General features: G+C 39.4%; 1 protein-coding gene across 5 annotated transcripts; it reads left to right on the top strand.

Moving 5' to 3' along the window:
• Positions 1 to 13,120: 13,120 nt before the first annotated feature.
• Positions 13,121 to 18,274, top strand: LOC121780541 (transcription factor BIM1-like). 5 transcript variants are annotated; one of them, XM_042178124.1, is made up of 12 exons: positions 13,121 to 13,367; positions 13,477 to 13,668; positions 13,775 to 13,855; positions 15,160 to 15,528; positions 15,938 to 16,052; positions 16,192 to 16,325; positions 16,392 to 16,500; positions 16,909 to 16,978; positions 17,065 to 17,160; positions 17,305 to 17,696; positions 17,787 to 17,916; positions 17,995 to 18,274. In XM_042178124.1, the coding sequence occupies exons 2-12, from the start codon at positions 13,644 to 13,646 to the stop codon at positions 18,079 to 18,081; spliced, it is 1,608 nt and encodes a 535-aa protein (XP_042034058.1). In that variant the 5' UTR covers positions 13,121 to 13,367; positions 13,477 to 13,643; the 3' UTR covers positions 18,082 to 18,274. The 5 variants fall into 5 exon arrangements, with proteins under 5 accessions (XP_042034058.1, XP_042034055.1, XP_042034057.1 ...); XM_042178121.1 differs by having other exon boundaries at positions 13,471 to 13,668; XM_042178123.1 differs by having other exon boundaries at positions 13,121 to 13,391.
• The last annotated feature ends 820 nt before the right edge of the window (positions 18,275 to 19,094 follow it).

Raw genomic sequence — 19,094 nt, 5'->3', positions numbered from 1 at the left:
TTTGTCGACGGCTTTGGTAAACACTCACTACCAAAATACTTCGAGCATTTTATGCTACATAACAAAAATCACAAACACAGCACAACACAATAATTCTAAATTCTAACGCGTGCCAAGTGAAAAATCTTTTTTACTTGTATAATACTACTACATTTTAGTATTTACTAATCAATATCTAACTTTAATAGTTTCATTATGAGCATCAGCAGTGGCGCAGAATTCCCGATGGAATTCTCCGTGGAATTCCCAAAAACACCTCATGTCACGTCATACAGACTTCTCACTGCACTGCCACGTCATAAGGACTTCCCATTGCACAGTGGCGGACATCCCCAAGGACTTCCTGAAAGATTTTTCACAATTAAAAAAACCACAAATTCACAAATTAAACAATTTCCGGAATTAAAATTTCGACACAAATAGAGAAAAAAATTCCATTAAATAAAAAAAAAGAAAAGTACATTTCACCAAATAAAAAAAACTATTTCAATAATTAAAAACTACATCAACGACGACCCCTCCGCTGCCATACTTAAAACTATGTAAAAATGAAACATTTCAATAATTAAATTTTAAATAAAATTAATGCAATAAACGATAATTCCGCGCGGACATCCGTGAGAGTCAACGCAATGACAGACGTCTGCACGCCCGTCGTGACGGAATTCCGCGTAACGCCGCGTAACTGCGGTGTCCTCGGCGGAATTCCGTATCCATGCATACCATGAACAATGGCGGACGTCCGTCGCTGAATTCCGGCACCCCGGTCGGAATTCTGCCGGGACGAGCGCTATTGCTGATGCTCTAAGCGCCTCTAAGCCTATCTAAAACACCACAAATCTGCGAATCGAAAATGACTCTAATACCCTTATAGGAACTTTATACTAAAATAATGAATATGCGATGTAAACGGGATGGCGGGTCCCACCACATCAAGACATTAGTTGGCCACGTGATCGGGGAGTCTTAGGCAGATATCACGTGACTTTCCCGTTTTTCACGGATTTTACGCCACCTGTCCATCTACGTAAAGAATAGTTAATTGTGTTTTTGTGTTTAAATTAATTAATTAATTAATTATGTATCTTAGACAAGAAATAATTATATTTAACTGATCCCTAAGCTGATACGATAACTCTGTAATGGAAGAGAATGTCCATGTTTTAGGGTCCACTAACACCCTCCTCTATTTTTTATTTTAATATAAATAAATATGGATTTTGATTATTTTATATGGTTAACTTAAACTCTTGTTGTCACCATTTATTTAATCTGCAAATAAGAAGGGGTATTTGATTTCATCATTTTTAATAGATCACTTTTTAGTAATATTATCACTTAAAATTTTGGAGACTTTCAATATAATGAAATTGGAGTAGTTATTTAAATCACAATTTTTGTTTGGCATCTTGTCTAGTCTATAACTTTCAAATATTGCAAATTAAATCATAACTTTATTACGATATGTAATTGTTTGAAAAGAAAGTCTAAATCGTAATGCCCGAATTGAGATTTACTATAGTCGTGAATCAAAGTTACAAACTTCAAATAACGAACTCCCTCAAATTCAGATGCTAGAGATGTGAATGAACAAATATCCTCAAATTGATTAAAAAAATGGAAATGAAATCGATTCAAGTCAACCTAGACGATATCGTATTAAAGAGTCCGTATATTTTCGAAGTCGTAAAATCCAGTTTTCACGCTATCACCAATTTCATCGGAAAACTATAGTCTCATAGATCATACATGATGATGTAAAAATGTGAATTATTCGCATGATTTTAAATTAGATTGAGCAGAAGTTAGCCAAATACTTGTGATTTAAATGAAATGTAGTCTTAGTATTTATAATTGGTGATGCTCTTATTTATTTTTGTGGCAAGATTGTGACTAGCTAGTGACATGGTTGTATGGTGAAATGTACACCAATTAAGGTGGGATAGAGAATATATGCTTATTCCAATTTCGCATAGGAATGTACGAAAATGACATTACAAAAATATTTCCATCACATATAATTCGTCACGTTGCATAGTAGATGCTATTTTGCAAAATATAATTGAAATGGATGTGACTTTATAGCATGTCACAACTCACACGACACGAGTCTTGCATAAAAGTATCAGTGAGATCAAGATTGTAAACAATTGAAAATGTGTGTTTTAATTGCTTCGATTGATTTGAACCATTGATATTTTTTAAAGGTAAATATTTACATGCATTGAAAAAATATTTATTAATAGCATTTACAAATTGAAACTACAAAATTGAGAATAAGATCAAATTTTGGTATTTAATTAAAAAATAATCCCACTTTTTACCCCATACCTCGTGTATGAGACATAGTTGGATAAGTTTTATTGATTTATGTATTTTTGCTGTGGATGAAGGAAGAAAAAAAAGCAACCCATATATTATTATTATTATATAAATTAAACTATTGAATACAGTTAAATAATACTAGTACCATAATATTATGTGGATATTGGAATAACAAAGTGTTTATGAGCCATTGATGAATCCGCGAATTTCTGGTGGTGATGAATGCAGGAAAAACGCAGATCACGACACAGAGAATTTACGTGGTTCGATTTACTGAGGTAAATCTACGTCCACGGGAAGAAAAGAGGGCAGAGTTGTATTGCTTGATCTGTTTTCTACAGCTTACAATACAGACTTGCTATTTTGTATTTGATCTCTAGAAAGCGAGAGAGTCTAACCCTATCTATCTGATCTAGGTTCTATTTATACATTGAACCAAGATCGTGGCATGCAGCTATTTACTAGGTAGTGGATGTCGTGGAGATCGTGGCGATCTTGCATGGGTCCACTATCCTGCATGAGTTAATGACTGCTTGACACCACTAAATAGATCGTGGGTGTAGTGGAGGTGGAAATCCTGCATGAGTCCACTATCTCCTAGTTCGGTCGAATACTGAGACCGAACTGCTGAATTATTGCCGAGCAGCTTTTGCCGATCTGAGAGTAGAGCTTGATGCCGACCTGAGAGCAGAGTTTGATTGGTTGGCTTTTACCGAGCTGTAGGCTGGGGCCGAACTCTTTGGTTGTGCCGAACTGAACTCTTTAGTCATGCCGGACTGATACTCTTTAGTCATGCCGAACTGATACTCTTTCTTGGGCTTTAGGCTGATGGGCTTTACTGCTGTTGGGCTTGTTTAGTACGTACTCCATCACTACCCCCCCCGGAAAGCGAAGTGAATCACTTCGGCATTCTGGATAAAGGTACGGGGTAAGTTGATGTTTGTCCTCGGTCTTATGAAGTGAACTCTTCTTTGACCGAACTCGTCTTTGGTCTGATGAAATAAACACCTTTGACCGGACTAAGCTTGTGTCCTAATTTGGCGAGTTTTATCGCTCGGATCGGACTTTCCGTTGTCCTAATTTGGGGATCGGACTTTCCCTTGTCCTAATTCGGCGAGTTTTATCGCGTGGATCGGACTTTCCCTTGTCCTAATTCAGGCAAGTTTTATCGCGAGAATCGGACTTTCGTTGCAGTTCGTTTCAGACGAAGTGCTTGATTCTTAAGCCGAATTGTGGTCTTGTATCCTCTTTAGAAGCTTGGACTTCACAATCGTTGGCTTATTGCAGCTCGTTTCAGACGAACTGCTTGTTTAAGCTGAATTGTGGTCTTGTATCTTCTGTAGAAGCTTTGACTCAATCGTTGGCTTGTTGCAGCTCGTTTCAGACGAACTGCTTGTTTAAGCTGAATTGTGGTCTTGTATCTTCTGTAGAAGCTTTGACTCACAATCGTTGGCTTGTTGCAGCTCGTTTCAGACGAACTGCTTGTTTAAGCTGAATTGTGGTCTTGTATCTTCTGTAGAAGCTTTGACTCACAATCGTTGGCTTGTTGCAGCTCGTTTCAGACGAACTGCTTGTTTAAGCTGAATTGTGGTCTTGTATCTTCTGTAGAAGCTTTGACTCAATCGTTGGCTTGTTGCAGCTCGTTTCAGACGAACTGCTTGTTTAAGCTGAATTGTGGTCTTGTATCTTCTGTAGAAGCTTTGACTCACAATCGTTGGCTTGTATATGTTCTAAGAAGGGGATCAGCCTTCGAAGAACAAGATACCTCAGTAACATTTGTAAGAGACGACACGCACATAGACAGACAAAACGCATATAGATAAATAAAAAGCACATAGAGACAAAGACCAAGCAAACCAAATAAAGCACATTGACCGAACAGGACTCAAGACTGACTGACCGGACTGTCTCTTACAAATGGAACTTTTTGAGGTTGGAAATGTGCCATGTTCGGGGTACCTGTTCTCCTGACATGTGAGCCACTTTGTAAGACCCTTTGCCGAGGACTTCTGACACCCGATACGGACCTTCCCATGTGGGTTCGAGCTTGCCCAGCTTTTCTGCTCGGCTTACTTCGTTGTTTCTCAAAACGAGATCTCCCACTTGAAATTGCAGCTTCTTCACCCTTTGGTTGTAATACCGGGCTACTTGCTCCTTGTACTTGGCTGCTTTTATGCATGCCAATTCTCTTCTTTCTTCGGCAAGATCTAGCTCGGCTCTCAGTCCGTCGTCATTCATTTCTGCCGAGAAATTTAGAGTTCGGGGACTGGGTATACCGATCTCCACCGGAATCACGGCTTCAGTGCCGTACACAAGACTGTACGGAGTTTCACCGTTGGAGGTTGTGGGTGTAGTTCGGTAGGACCATAGGACTTGAGGGAGATTTTCTACCCATTGTCCTTTGGCTTGTTCTAACCGAGCTTTTAACCCTTTCACCAGGATACGATTTGTTACCTCCGTTTGTCCGTTTGCTTGTGGATGAGAGACCGAAGTGAACCGCTGTTGAATATTCAGCTCTTGGCACCAATTCTTGAACGTCTTGTCGGTGAACTGAGTCCCGTTATCCGAGATGAGGATGTGGGGTATGCCAAATCGACACACTATGTTCTTCCAGACGAAATCCAATGCCTTCGAGCTCGTTATCGTAGCTAATGGTTCAGCTTCCACCCACTTCGTAAAGTAGTCCACGGCAACGATTAGGAATTTCATTTGCCGAGGAGCTTGAGGAAGTGGTCCCACTATGTCTATGCCCCATTGCATGAAAGGCCAAGGGCTTTGCATAGTGGATAGATCGGTCTGCGGCATCCTTGGGATATTTGCATGGATTTGGCACTTCGGGCATGTCTTGACGAGCTGCACTGCTTCTTGTACCAAGGTTGGCCAATAATATCCCCATCTTAGAACTTTTTTAGCTAAAGCTCTGGCTCCGATGTGGCTACCGCACGATCCTTCATGAACTTCTCTGAGGATGTAGTCCGTCTCTTCTGGTCCTACGCACCGCAATAACGGCTGGAGGTAAGACTTTCTAAAGAGGACTCCTTCATGAAGTTCGTACCGAAGTGCTCGGCACGTGATCTTCCGAGCTTCTCTCTTATCCTCGGGCAATTGTCCTTGATCCAGATACTGCAAAATCGGCGTCATCCAGTTCGGCGAGCTGGATACTGAATGTACCTCGGCTTCATCAATGCTTCGATGCATTAATTCTTCCGCATTTGAGCTCGGATCTGAGGCCAACTTACTTAAGGTATCTGCTCGGCTATTTTCCGCTCTGGGAACGCGGATTATCCGAAAATAGGAGAAACTTCGGCTGATGCTTTGCGCTTTGTCCAAATACTTCTTCATTCTCTCGTCACGAGCTTCACTTGTACCCAACATGTGATTCACTATGACTTGTGAATCACAATGGACTTTGAGAGATTTGACGAGCAGACTTTGCGCTAACTGGAGTCCGGCCAGGAGAGCTTCGTACTCGGCTTCATTATTAGTAGTGGGGAATAGGAACCGAAGTGAGTAGGTTACCTCGTGTCCGTCGGGAGCGACAAGTAAAATACCAGCTCCACTTCCCATCTTGTTTGAAGCTCCATCTACGAATCCGCTCCAGCAGTCCGGCGGCTCTACTTCGGATTCCAAGGGCTGTGCTAGTTCGGCATTGGCAGAATTTTTCTGTTCGGCAATAACAGGGATTGTTTGATCGAACTTGGCCTCTGCAAGAAAATCTGCCAAGGCTTGTCCCTTGATGGCTTTCCGAGGTAGGTACTCGATTGAGTGTTCTCCCAGCTCTATGGCCCATTTGGCGATTCTGCCTGATGCTTCTGGCTTGGTCAAAACTTGCCGAAGAGGCAGATCGGTTAAGACGCATACCTTGTGAGCATAGAAGTATGGCCGCAGTCTCCTTGCTGCATTTACTAACGCCAGAGCAATTTTTTCCAGAGGTTGATACCTTGTTTCTGGACCTCTTAATGCTCGGCTTGTAAAGTAGATGGGAAACTGCTTTAGGCCTTCTTCTCGTACAAGCACCGCGCTGATGGTTTGATCCGATGCCGCTAAGTATAAGAATATTACTTCGGCTTCGGTTGGAGCAGAGAGAATAGGAAGCTCGGCTAGATAACTTTTGAGCTCGTCAAAGGCCTTTTTCTGCTCGGCTCCCCACTCGAACTTTGGTGCCTTTTTTAACACTTTGAAGAACGGCAGTTGCTTTTCGGCTGCTTGGGAAAGGAATCTATTCAATGCGGCTAGACATCCAGTTAGTCTTTGCACATCGTGTATGGACTTCGGCATCGCCATGTTCTGAACGACTTGAACTTTTGAGGGGTTTGCCTTGAGTCCGTCCTTTGAAACCCAACAACCCAGAAACTTTCCCGAATCTACCAAAAAGGTACATTTTTGGGGGTTGAGTTTGAGGTTGGCTTTTCGGAGCACGTTGAGAGTGGATTTGAGGTTGTCTTCGTACTCCGAAGTGCTTTTGCTTTTGACAACTATGTCGTCGACATACACTTCAACCTGTTTTCCGATTAGGTGCCGAAAAAGCTTGTCTACCATCCTTTGATAAGTGGCTCCGGCATTCTTTAAACCGAATGGCATCTTTTTATAAGCGAAAATGCCGAAATCGGTAATGAAAGCTGTTTTCGGAGCGTCACTCTCATCCATCAACACTTGGTGATATCCTTTGTATAAATCAAGAAAACAGAAAATTTCGAAGCCGATCAAAGCTTCTACTTTTTTATCTATATTCGGAAGGGGATAGCAATCTTTAGGACAGTGCTTGTTTAGATCGGTAAAATCTATGCACATCCGCCATCCTCCTTCTTTTTTCTTGATCATCACAGGATTGGCCACCCAGGAAGGATATTTCACCTCGAATAGTACATCCGCTTTTAGTAATTGGCGGACTTCGTCATGGATGACTTGGCTTCTTTCTGCCGCAAAGAGTCTTTGCTTCTGTTTTACTGGCCGGATTGAAGGATCAATATTTAACCGATGAGTGATTACCTCGGGGGGCACTCCGGTCATGTCCAACGGAGACCATGCAAAGACATCTTTGTACTCCTTGAGGAGCTGAATGGTCTTTTCCCGGAGTAGAGGCGTTCCTGCGAAGCCGATCTTGACCGTTCTGGATGGGTCATCTTCGTATAACTGAACGGTCATTGAGTTCGGCTCTGAAGTGACTTCGGTCATCTCGCTTGCCTTTGACTCCGGTTGCTGTGATTGCTATGCTTGATGGTGCCGAACTGATTGCTCGGCACTTTTAAGCGCAATCTGCAGACATTCTTTTGCTCTCTTTTGATCACCTCGGATGACCGCTATCCCACCTTTAGTGGGGATCTTGATGGTGAGGTGATAAGTAGAGCAAACGGCCCGAACTGTGTTGAGCCAGTCTCTCCCCAGGATGATGTTGTACGGGGACCGAGCTTTCACCACAAAGAACTCGATCATCGTATTGGAGCTTGTAGGCGCTTTTCCCACCGTGATCGGAAGGCTGATAATACCTTCAGGGCGGGTGTCCTCCTGGGCGAAACTTTTCAGAGGAAGTGGGGCCGGACTGAGCCGAGCTGGATCCACTTCCATTTTATCGAAACATTCTTTAAAAAGAATGCTGACTGACGCTCCTGTATCCACAAATACTCTGTGGATCAGTTTGTTTGCCACTCCGGCTTGAATGACAATAGCGTCTTGGTGAGGAGAGATGGCTGGGACGGGATCGGCATCTGAAAATGTAATCACTTCGTCTTTCTTCAGCCTTTTATGTGTTGGCTCCTCTTGATTGGAACCTCTGCGTTCTGCTTTTAGGGACGACTTAGTCTTCCCGGCAGGGAGAGCATCAATAGTCTGGATTACTCCATCATATTGCGGCTCGTCGTCGTCTTCGGGATCCTCATGCTTTTTCGGATCCTGAGGATTGCAGTTCGCACCTCTCTGCCTTTTGTTCTTTTTCGGCTGCTTGCTTTGGTATTTTTTTAACGTTCCTGTTTTCACAAGAACATCAATACCTGCAGCCAAATTTCGGCACTCCTCGGTATCGTGACCGTGGGTTTGATGGAAGGAGCAATATTGATCCTGAGGTCGCCGCGCGGCTGATTTCGTCATCCGCTTTGGTCTTTCGAACATATCGGAATGTAGTTCGAAAATTTCCGCTCTTGACTTGTTCAGCGGTACGAACTGAGCGGGCGGCTTCTCGGGATTGAGACGGGGTCCCAATCTGTCTTGCACCGGAGCCCTTTGAATTCTTTCAAATGGAGTCCGGCGAGGATGTCCCTGATCGCTATGATCGGGCTTCCTTCTGTCTCCTCGGGACGATGAGCTGTCTAACGACCGTTTGCGACGGTCTGCCTCATCGGCCCGGGAGTACTGGTCCACAATGTCCCACATTTCCTGAGCTGTCTGCGGACCGCACTCAACGAGCTTCCTGTAGAGAGCTCCGGGCAGGATTCCATTTTGGAATGCCGAGATGACAAGCAGATCGTTGAGATCGTCTACTTGCAGGCATTCCTTGTGGAATCTTGTCATAAAGTCGCTGATTCTTTCGTCGCGACCTTGACGAATGGAAAGCAGCTGAGCCGAAGTGATTCGGACTTCCGCTTTCTGAAAGAACCTCCTGTGGAAAGCATCCATTAGATCTCGGTATGATCTAATGCTGCCTTGAGGAAGGCTGTCGAACCACCTTCTGGCGTTCCCGATGAGCAGCTCGGGGAACAGCTTGCACATGTGGACCTCGTTGAGACCCTGGTTCGCCATGTTATATTGATAGCGTCCCAAGAAATCATGAGGATCCACGAGTCCGTCATAGGTTATCGACGGAGTTCGGTAGTTCCGCGGCAAAGGAGTTCGGGTGATATCGTCCGAGAACGGAGTCTTTAATGCTCCGTACATGGCGAACCCGACATCTCTTCGGTACGGAGGAGATGGAGTTCTCCTGTGGTTCCGGTACCGAGGAGGAACAGGAACATGTCGGGGTTGAGGATTCTTTCTCCTGGAAGACACGTCACTACTGCGGTAGTGACTTTCATGTCTGGATGAGGAGGGAGAATCCGCCGTTGTCTTCTCCGGCTGTTGGCTCTTCTGCAGGAAGGTTAAGAACTCCTCCTGCTTCTCGGCCAAGAACAGCTTGACAGCTTCATTTAAATCGGGCTGCTGGGAAGACTCGGTGCGATGACTCCTGGAGTGGCTTGTTCCTTCTTCGTGAGAACCGGAGGTAGATGTCTCCCGAGGCCGTTTTTCAGACCTGCGAGCTGGACTAGCTTCCTCACGGTTATCACGAACGGTATTACGGGTAGTGTGTGATCTGGTATGCATTTTTTTTTTTTTTTGGGTGGAAAAAGGGTCAAAAATCCGCTTTATCACAAATTTGGTTCTCTGATTTCCCACAGACGGCGCCAGTGATGAATCCGCGAATTTCTGGTGGTGATGAATGCAGGAAAAACGCAGATCACGACACAGAGAATTTACGTGGTTCGATTTACTGAGGTAAATCTACGTCCACGGGAAGAAAAGAGGGCAGAGTTGTATTGCTTGATCTGTTTTCTACAGCTTACAATACAGACTTGCTATTTTGTATTTGATCTCTAGAAAGCGAGAGAGTCTAACCCTATCTATCTGATCTAGGTTCTATTTATACATTGAACCAAGATCGTGGCATGCAGCTATTTACTAGGTAGTGGATGTCGTGGAGATCGTGGCGATCTTGCATGGGTCCACTATCCTGCATGAGTTAATGACTGCTTGACACCACTAAATAGATCGTGGGTGTAGTGGAGGTGGAAATCCTGCATGAGTCCACTATCTCCTAGTTCGGTCGAATACTGAGACCGAACTGCTGAATTATTGCCGAGCAGCTTTTGCCGATCTGAGAGTAGAGCTTGATGCCGACCTGAGAGCAGAGTTTGATTGGTTGGCTTTTACCGAGCTGTAGGCTGGGGCCGAACTCTTTGGTTGTGCCGAACTGAACTCTTTAGTCATGCCGGACTGATACTCTTTAGTCATGCCGAACTGATACTCTTTCTTGGGCTTTAGGCTGATGGGCTTTACTGCTGTTGGGCTTGTTTAGTACGTACTCCATCAGCCATGTTCTAGCAAACTTTGATTCCAAGAAAGTGTATTTATTTATTTATGCCAGGCTGTTCTAAGTTTCTAACCCTATTCCATTTATACCATTAATTAAATTCTAAAGTATTTGTTAATGTGAAAGCTTAGCTTTATTGTCGGAATTAAACATCCATTTCTCCACCATGCTTTTTTTTCATATAATTGCCTAATTATTGCCGCACAAGATTCCATACAAAGATTATAGTACTAGTATTATAAACATATTTCTCTTTTCAAAATTTTTATTATAAATATTACTACTATTAATAAGTAAAATAATACTTATTCCATATATATTGATTTCTTCATTTCTCGGAAATCAGGAAATAGTAGTACGTAGTAAAATGATTATTACTTAGCCAATATAGCAATATTTTTTGAACTGTAGATGGCTAGACAATTTTACTACTAAAATTTAAATAATACGGAATAATTCTTTGAGATAATGAGACATACATAAATATAGTAAGGTGTATCAATTAACCCAAAAAATGGACGGTGATGGAACATGCCACCTAATTTATTTGATTCATTTATCACCAATTTACTACACATATATTAATGGGAAGCCTAGTAAAATTTATTTGATTCATTTATCACCAATTTACTACACATATATTAATGGGAAGCCTAGTAAAATTTATTTGATTCATTTATCACCAATTTACTACACATATATTAATGGGAAGCCTAGTAAAATTTATTTGATTCATTTATCACCAATTTACTACACATATATTAATGGGAAGCCTAGTAAAATTTGGAGAGGTGTCTTTACATCTATAAATACAAAAGGTAGATAAAAGAAAGATAGAGAAGAGAGGGGAGCACGTGGGTGATGGAAGGAGGCAACACGTGACTTTTCTTCTTTCCTACCAAAATATTCCTATATTTTGCTCCCTCGCATACATAGTGGCACCTTCGTATCATTTTTTTTGTTTTGATTAATTATTTATTTTTAAATTTGTAAAATGAAATTCTAACTTATTAATCTATTGAATTAGATTTATCTGTTAGGTTTAGGGATAAAAAAGTACAATTGTTTTACAGGTTTACAGATTATGTAAATTCGTAATTCAATTGACGCTTAGTTTTTCTCGTCTAATCAGAATTTGAAATTTTCGTCTTTGTTTTCATTTCCGTGTTAATTCAGCATTTGTATTTCATTCTTAGACATGTTATGAATTGTTTTGTGTTTGGATTATTATAGACAAATATTTTGTGGGTTTTCTCCTTGTGAATCCTCTTTATTTTTCCTCAAATTTATTTTATTTTGTCTAAATAAAATGGAGTTTTGAGAGGATTTTTTTTAGAATTCATTAAAAAAAAGCATTGGTGGTTCAACTATTACAGTCAGAATGGCATCTTGTATAGAGTAAGAGGAAAATTTTAATCCCATGAATTCTGTTTCTTGGATTGGTTATAGTAAATGGTCAATTTGTTAAAATTAAATAGGATCGAATCAACTACATAGTGTTGGACTAGGTGAATTAGATATGATAATTAATCTTGAGACAATGTTAAGTAATAGTCATGATAATTTTATTCAATGTGACTAATATATTCCCTCAATTACTGATTAAATACTGTACTAAAATGCTAGATAATTTTTTGAAATATAACATCAATGAAAATAAAAAAGAAACGATCAGAAATTAGATTTATTTTAAGTTGGAAGACAAATGAATGGTACATAAGATAAGACAAGTACTTGAATTTCGAAAACTGGATTCTGAATTAAAATCATAGGATTGAGTAATAATTATGAGTTGTTATTTCTTAAACTATTGTCAGAAATTTGGATTTACTATGAAAGGCACCGACAAGAAATGGAATTAAAACTAATAAGAGTATTATTAAATTAAAAGGAAATAGGATAAATTTGTGAATTGGGATCTGTGCAGTAATGATGTTATGTTTGGGGTTTATTAATGCAAATGTTTAATGAAAGTAATTTGAGGTCAACGACGTTAAGTGTGATTGTAAGTAATTGCCGTGTGTGTAACAGCAGAGAAGTGGCGAGTCACGTGACGGCAGTTTGCACGTGCGAAGATACAAAATGATTGTAGATAATTATATTATTCATACAAAATGATTCACCGATATCTAATTTTGGAACAAAAAGTTTTCGTTTTTACATTTTTGCCATCTTTGTTTAAATATCGGAAACTTATTGCTTCAGTGGAATACAAAATATTTTTTCACCCGATAAAAAATATTGCAGCATTATTTTGTGTTAATGCTAAAATTTTCATTAATGTGTCATAGAGTTGACAATATCTAAACACATGACATAATTTTAAAATAAAATACCAATAATCCTTTTTATGTCATTTATTTAAACTTAATCTTTTGAATAGTAATATACAATAACATCACAGCATTTAATACTAAAAAGTGCAATTATCCCTAACTTTGACATGTGATTTATAAGAATATTTAAATGAAAATTGAAGAATATATAAATGATAGCATCATTAATATGGCTCAAAGTCCAACAGATTTATTTAATTAGGAAACAAAGGTAAATCGGGATCAACAAAATCCCTTACAAACCTCCATTTCCCAATAAAAAAATAATCTGCCAAACGCCGTTTACACCGCCGCAACGCCGTTAACTAAACGCCGTTTATTCCCAAAATACAAAAACGAAGACGAAGCACTATAAAGCCCCACCACCATTTTCTGCTTACATATACACACACACATATATAAATATTATGTGTGTGTTTGTGTGAAATGTGTATAATAAAACAAGGAGACTTCTCCATCTACAGATGAGAAAGTTTTTAGAGAGAGAAACGCACATCCATCTCTCTCTCTTTCTCTAAAAACTCTCTGTACCTCCTTTTGTTAGGGAATTGTGTTTGATTCGAGCTGGACCTACCACCGATCCCGCTTAAAACCACTGTTTTCCAGAATCTGGAGCTGAATTATGCGTTTCTCATCCTAATTTTTTATGTGTGCGTGAATGAATCTGGATTCAAGTTCAGCGCCTCCTCTTTTTGCTGCTTTTTTCATTGTTTTGAGCTGAATTGCGTGTGATTCAGTTGAAATTGTGTCCAGCTGCAGATTCTGTGAAGGCGGAGGAAGTCATGCTGATGATGTTCATCTGAATTGGAGCTGAATTGTCGGAGAGGATTTGTTGAGAGAGAAGCGGCGAATGCGCCTCCGATCTTCGGCGGATCTGATTCGGAGCTCGAATTTTATGCGACAGAAAAAAAGGTGCAGAAGTATACATGGAATTGCCGATTGGAGCTGAAGGTAAAACTGCGAATTCGTAGCTGAAATTCTGGGGGGAATTGGATTGGTTAGTGTGATTGTTTATATTTTGGGGATTTCTGTGATGATTCAGTTTTGTCGCCAACAGGAAGAAAGGCGACTCATGATTTTCTCTCTCTGTATTCGTCATCACCTGCACATAGCCAACAAGATCCGTCTCCCTCGCAAGGTACATACATTATTTTTTCGTCGATTTTCAATCTCAATTTCCGTGGAGAATTTTCGTATATTTTGTTTCTATTTGCATGCTGCAGTTCAAATATTAATTCAGGAAAAAACTCTGGAGATTTTTTATGAGATATTAATTCAGGAAAAAAGCTTCAAAATTAAATAAATAAATCTCGTTCCATATTATACAAAAGCTGATCGGTCCGATCTTATTCATTCTCTATCAATTAAATATATCTTCCAAATTTGACTATCAAACAGTATATTTTCTTTATATTTGAGTAAATTACAAACTTAATTATATTACTACTACTTTTTATAGGCTGATGATGATGGGCAAAACCTAGGTTGTGTGGTTTAAAATTGAAATTAATTGGAGGAAGAAAAAGATATGGAATGGAAAAGTAAAGAGAAAAAGGAATCGGAAAAAAATAAGTGAAAAATTGGTGGGGCAGTGGTAAAATAAGGGGATTAATATTGTTGGTGGGGAAAAGAAAATAGGAAATTATATTGCGAGGGCAACCACGAGTGGCGCAGTAAATGCACCCGTGACCCCATCGGCACATGTTAGATCCGGGCATTTGTCTTTAGGAGTGGGCCATCCCTTGGATTGGCTGACATTGCTAATTCCAAAAAGGCTCACGTTAGAACCTACTCCGTGATGAGCTCATCTTCCTCCCATTTTCGTCAATTCAGAATTTTACAATTTTTTTAATATTTTTTCCATTAAATCTATGTGTAGGATACGTGTATGTGTGTTGAATTGGGTCAGTGTTGTTTATTCGTAAATTTATTTAAAAAATGTGTTGCTGTGAATTTTGATCTGTATAGTTTAAACTGTGGAGTACATGTTTTTACCTTATTAATGGACCCCGATAAGGATTCAGTTTTGATTTTACTGCAGTTATAAAATATCACAGGCAAAAAGTGTAATAAATCAATTTTAAAGTTCGTGGTATTCATGTGTAGCCTTTTTTGAATTTAGTAGTACAAGAATTTAATCTGGTTATAAATAAAAGTATGAGATCATATATACTTTTTCTGTTTTTTCTTTCCATGGAAAGGGCTTTTATTTTAGTGCCATCTCCTCTTCCAAGATAATAAAAATGTGTAATAAATGAATTTAGAAATAAGGGTGTGTGAAAAGGACAGAATTTATTACTAGGCATGGCAGATGTGTTAATATCTTGTAATCTGCAAGACTTCATGGATGCATTTCTATTGATAGATTGATTATTCCAAAACTTCAGCCATTGAATCATACTACCGGTTAATACTTTCCAATCATTTATACGGAAACTGTAGGTGGCTACCTTAAAACGCACGACTTCTTGCAACCGTTGGAATGGGTAGGGAAGCATGTGACAACGACGAAAGAAGATATTAAAGCTGGGGTGGCTGCTGTCGATAGGCCTCCAGCGCCAGCTCCTCCGGCCTCAGGGGAGCATCTTCTTCCCGGTGGCATTGGGACGTACAGCATCTCTTATTTCAATCGAACGGTGTTAAAACCTGAGGGGGGCTTGTTTACTCAGCCGAGTAATACGACCAGGACTGACGAAAACTCAAACTGCAGTTCTCACTCAGGAGGTAGTTTCACTCTATGGGATGAATCTGCGGTTAAAAAGGGAAAGACAGGGAAGGAGAATAGTGTTACTGAAAGACATATTCTGCGAGGTATGTTTAGTTACATTTGGTTGGTTACATTCTTAAAATGCAGATTCAGTGACTACTTTTCAACAAGAAACTGTTAGTACATTTTTTAGTCGGGACTCTTGTGAAATTAGCTGTTTCAACTTGTACTTACTCACTAGTTAGATCATAGCAATCGTAGCGTTCCTTCTTTGGGATGAGAACTTGTTGCTTCATAATAAGGTTATCCAAGCTTGGTGCAATATGGACATGTTCATATAGATATTGGGCTTCCAATTTATGTCAGGACTTATATATGGAAATAATTTTGTTCTACCATGCTTGTAGGTGTCCCTGTCCCTCACCAGTTATAGATTAGATAGGACTCTATTTGATCATTGTGAAAACACTAGTTTGAATTTTTACTGTTGCTGGTATTGTTCATGATTAACAGAAGCAGGTGTTAATGTGGTTGGAGGGAAATGGGCGCCATTCCTCGAAAAGCCATCACAGTCCTCTTCTAACCATAAGCACGCCGCCACAAACTTCAGCTCTTTCTCATCTTCTCAGTCAGTGACTTTTTATTCCAGTTTGTCTTTTTTTTTCCTAATCTCTGGCCATCACTGTTTCGAGCAATTTTTTTCCGATCATATGATACTGTAATTTATAATTCTATCTCATTATTTGGACTTTATTGTGTCTTCTCAGGCCATCATCATCTCAGAAGAACCAGAGTTTCATGGATATGATAATGACATCAGCTAAGAATGACCAAGAAGACGACGATGATGATGAAGAAGAAGAGTTCACCATCAAGAAAGAGCCATCACCCCACTCGAAAGGTTTGTTTTTCTCATTTAAAATAACTTGTAACCTGTCTGCATTATAATAATATTCATATTTTACAGGTAATATGTCTGTGAAAGTTGAAGCAAAGACTATGGATCAGAAGCCTAATACGCCACGCTCTAAACACTCAGCTACAGAGCAACGAAGGAGGAGCAAGATTAATGACAGGCATGTTTCTCTCAGCCCTCGCCATTTCAAGTTTCACTAAATCTATTCACGTCGTCTAGAGTATTATAACAACCTATTATCTCAATGTCCTAAAATTAGACTTATTTTTAACAAAATTTATCATATCTCAGCTTAACATGATTTTCAGTTCCATTCCACATTCTCTGTTCTTATTTCTGAAACTAGGATGTCTGTTTGCTAGTTTGTTACTAAATGGAATTTGAATTCTCAAACATCTTTCTTGAGAAGTACTATTCTATGCTTTTAGGCAGAAAAAATATTTTGAATTTGTTGGAATAAAATGTTCAATCCTTTTGGAAAGTAGAAATATTCATCAGAAGTGTCTCACAAAAACAATCCTGCATCTCTGAAAACCTACATTCTAAGATAGTTTTTGGTGCTCCGCAGATTTCAGAGGCTGAGAGAGATCATTCCTAATAGTGACCAGAAGAGAGATAAGGCATCGTTCCTCTTAGAGGTAAGCGCAGATTAAAAAAAATATCCGTCTATACTAAGATGGGATTCATCAACTTTCAAAACTGAGGTTGTGTACAACGTTTACAGGTTGTCGAGTACATTCAGTTTTTACAAGAGAAAGTAACCAGATATGACAGTTCCTATAACATCTGGAATCATGAGCCATCCAAAATGATGCAATGGGTAAGTTTATATTAACAATCAGCAATTGCAATAACTAAATGGCTTCCTCCTCTCAATTTCTGTGTTTTAAAAGCAATTGCCATTCCAAAATTATAGTGTTTGCAGAGCAAAATAACATGATTGCTGACTTTCAAAACTTTGTAGCAGAGGAACGAAGGTTATGTAGAACGTGTGCGAGGAACAAGCACTGATTCAGCTCCAGCGTCAGTTTATGGCAAGAAGTTCGACGACAGCAAAGCTGCTGTCTCCCCCAGCCTGCCAACCAGCGGTCAAAACCTAGTAGACTCAGACTTAAGCACTGCCACTACTTTGAGAGAAAGAGTGGTTCAACCGCCCGAGTCAACATCCAAGGCCGCGACACTTCATTCACCAATGAACCCAAACATCTTCACTCTTGGTAGTAGGACAGCAAGCGTTCCAGCTTCCCCAATCTCACCAAAACAGGCATCCGGTGTGGAGAAAACTATGACATGGCCTCCACAGGGCATCACCATTGAAAGTGGCACGATCAACATCTCTAGTGTTTATTCCCAAGGGTGAGTGAGCGCTTGCTCTTGACATGCACGTCTTCAGGAAACGATAAATTTTTAAAATCCCGGTTTAACTTAGCATGTTCGACATGCCAGGCTGTTGAACACTCTTACACAAGCGTTACAGAGATCCGGAGTGGATCTATCCCAGGCCAGCATCTCAGTACAAATCGACCTGGGGAAGAAAGCAAACAGCATCACACATTCTTCAACCTTCATCTCCAAGGTAGTAGACGGCTTTCTTTTCTTCTCCTCACGTGTTATTTAAAACTCGAATAGCTTGATAAAACCATAATCATGGCAGGAGGATGAAGTCGATGCCACCTTACCTCGTTCTTCTTCAACCGGGAAGGAGCCAGGTCGTGCTGCGAAGAAACTAAGGACTAGCTGAAGGCCTAGCTGAAGCGGTATAGTATTATTCTTTAGTAGTTGTATTTGTTCATTTTTTTCGGTAATGCCAGATTCAGGAACCATTGTACATGTATTTTTGTTGTTTTCTACATGTTTTTCCACCAGTATCTGGGACAAGATATAATATTTACACTATTTTTCCTTTATATGAAATGAATTAAAATTGATGCATATAACATTGAGTATGGCATATAGCTCGTGGATAATTTGTTTTTTATAATAAATACAACTAGGCAATTTATCGTTGGAAAATGGTGGAGCCTATTTACTTTGAAGTGAAGGTAAAAAATCATTAATTTATTCTCCTTTATTCGAATTGTCGCAATTTTTAAATTAATTTAGCAACGATTTTCATTTCTGATCCAGCTATGGTGTACTCTCAAAGGAACCATTCTACTTAAACCTAATTTAATCATCATATCATATCTTTTTACATAAATTTATTATGATTTGTATACTCGAAGCAAATTTCTTGGATCATACTTCAAATCATAGTTGAATTTCAAGCAAAAACATTTTCTTCTTGGGATCGACCAAGTTAAATTCTCGAATAAACCCACAATCCTATTTAACTAATTTGCACAAAGTTATTTGATCGTTGAGTGGTCCACTAATTTTTTTCCATTTTCAATTAGATTATACTAGTACAGTATTTCTTAAGAATATTTGAAGTTAAAGAAATGTTATTGGTGTTCACGGATTTATCGACAAATGGCAAAGATTTAATCCAAATAATTAAAACAAGTTTTGAATTTATTTATCGACATCTTCACCACCTGTCGTCACACATCCATCTTATTTGAATAAAATTAATTTACTTAAAATTAATACGTTACTAATTCTTGATTACATGAAGAGGTTTGAAAAATCTGTTTTTTAATAATTTTTTAATTGCAAGTTGTAAAAGCCAAATCATGACAAGGATATAGGTCATAGAGCCCAATTATAAAATAATTTTAATAATAACTGAAGACTTTGATCAGCATTAATTAC

This window comes from Salvia splendens, chromosome 20, assembly GCF_004379255.2.
Source record: "Salvia splendens isolate huo1 chromosome 20, SspV2, whole genome shotgun sequence".
Classification (NCBI taxonomy): domain Eukaryota; kingdom Viridiplantae; phylum Streptophyta; class Magnoliopsida; order Lamiales; family Lamiaceae; genus Salvia; species Salvia splendens.
This window is presented reverse-complemented; position numbering and strand designations above follow the sequence as displayed.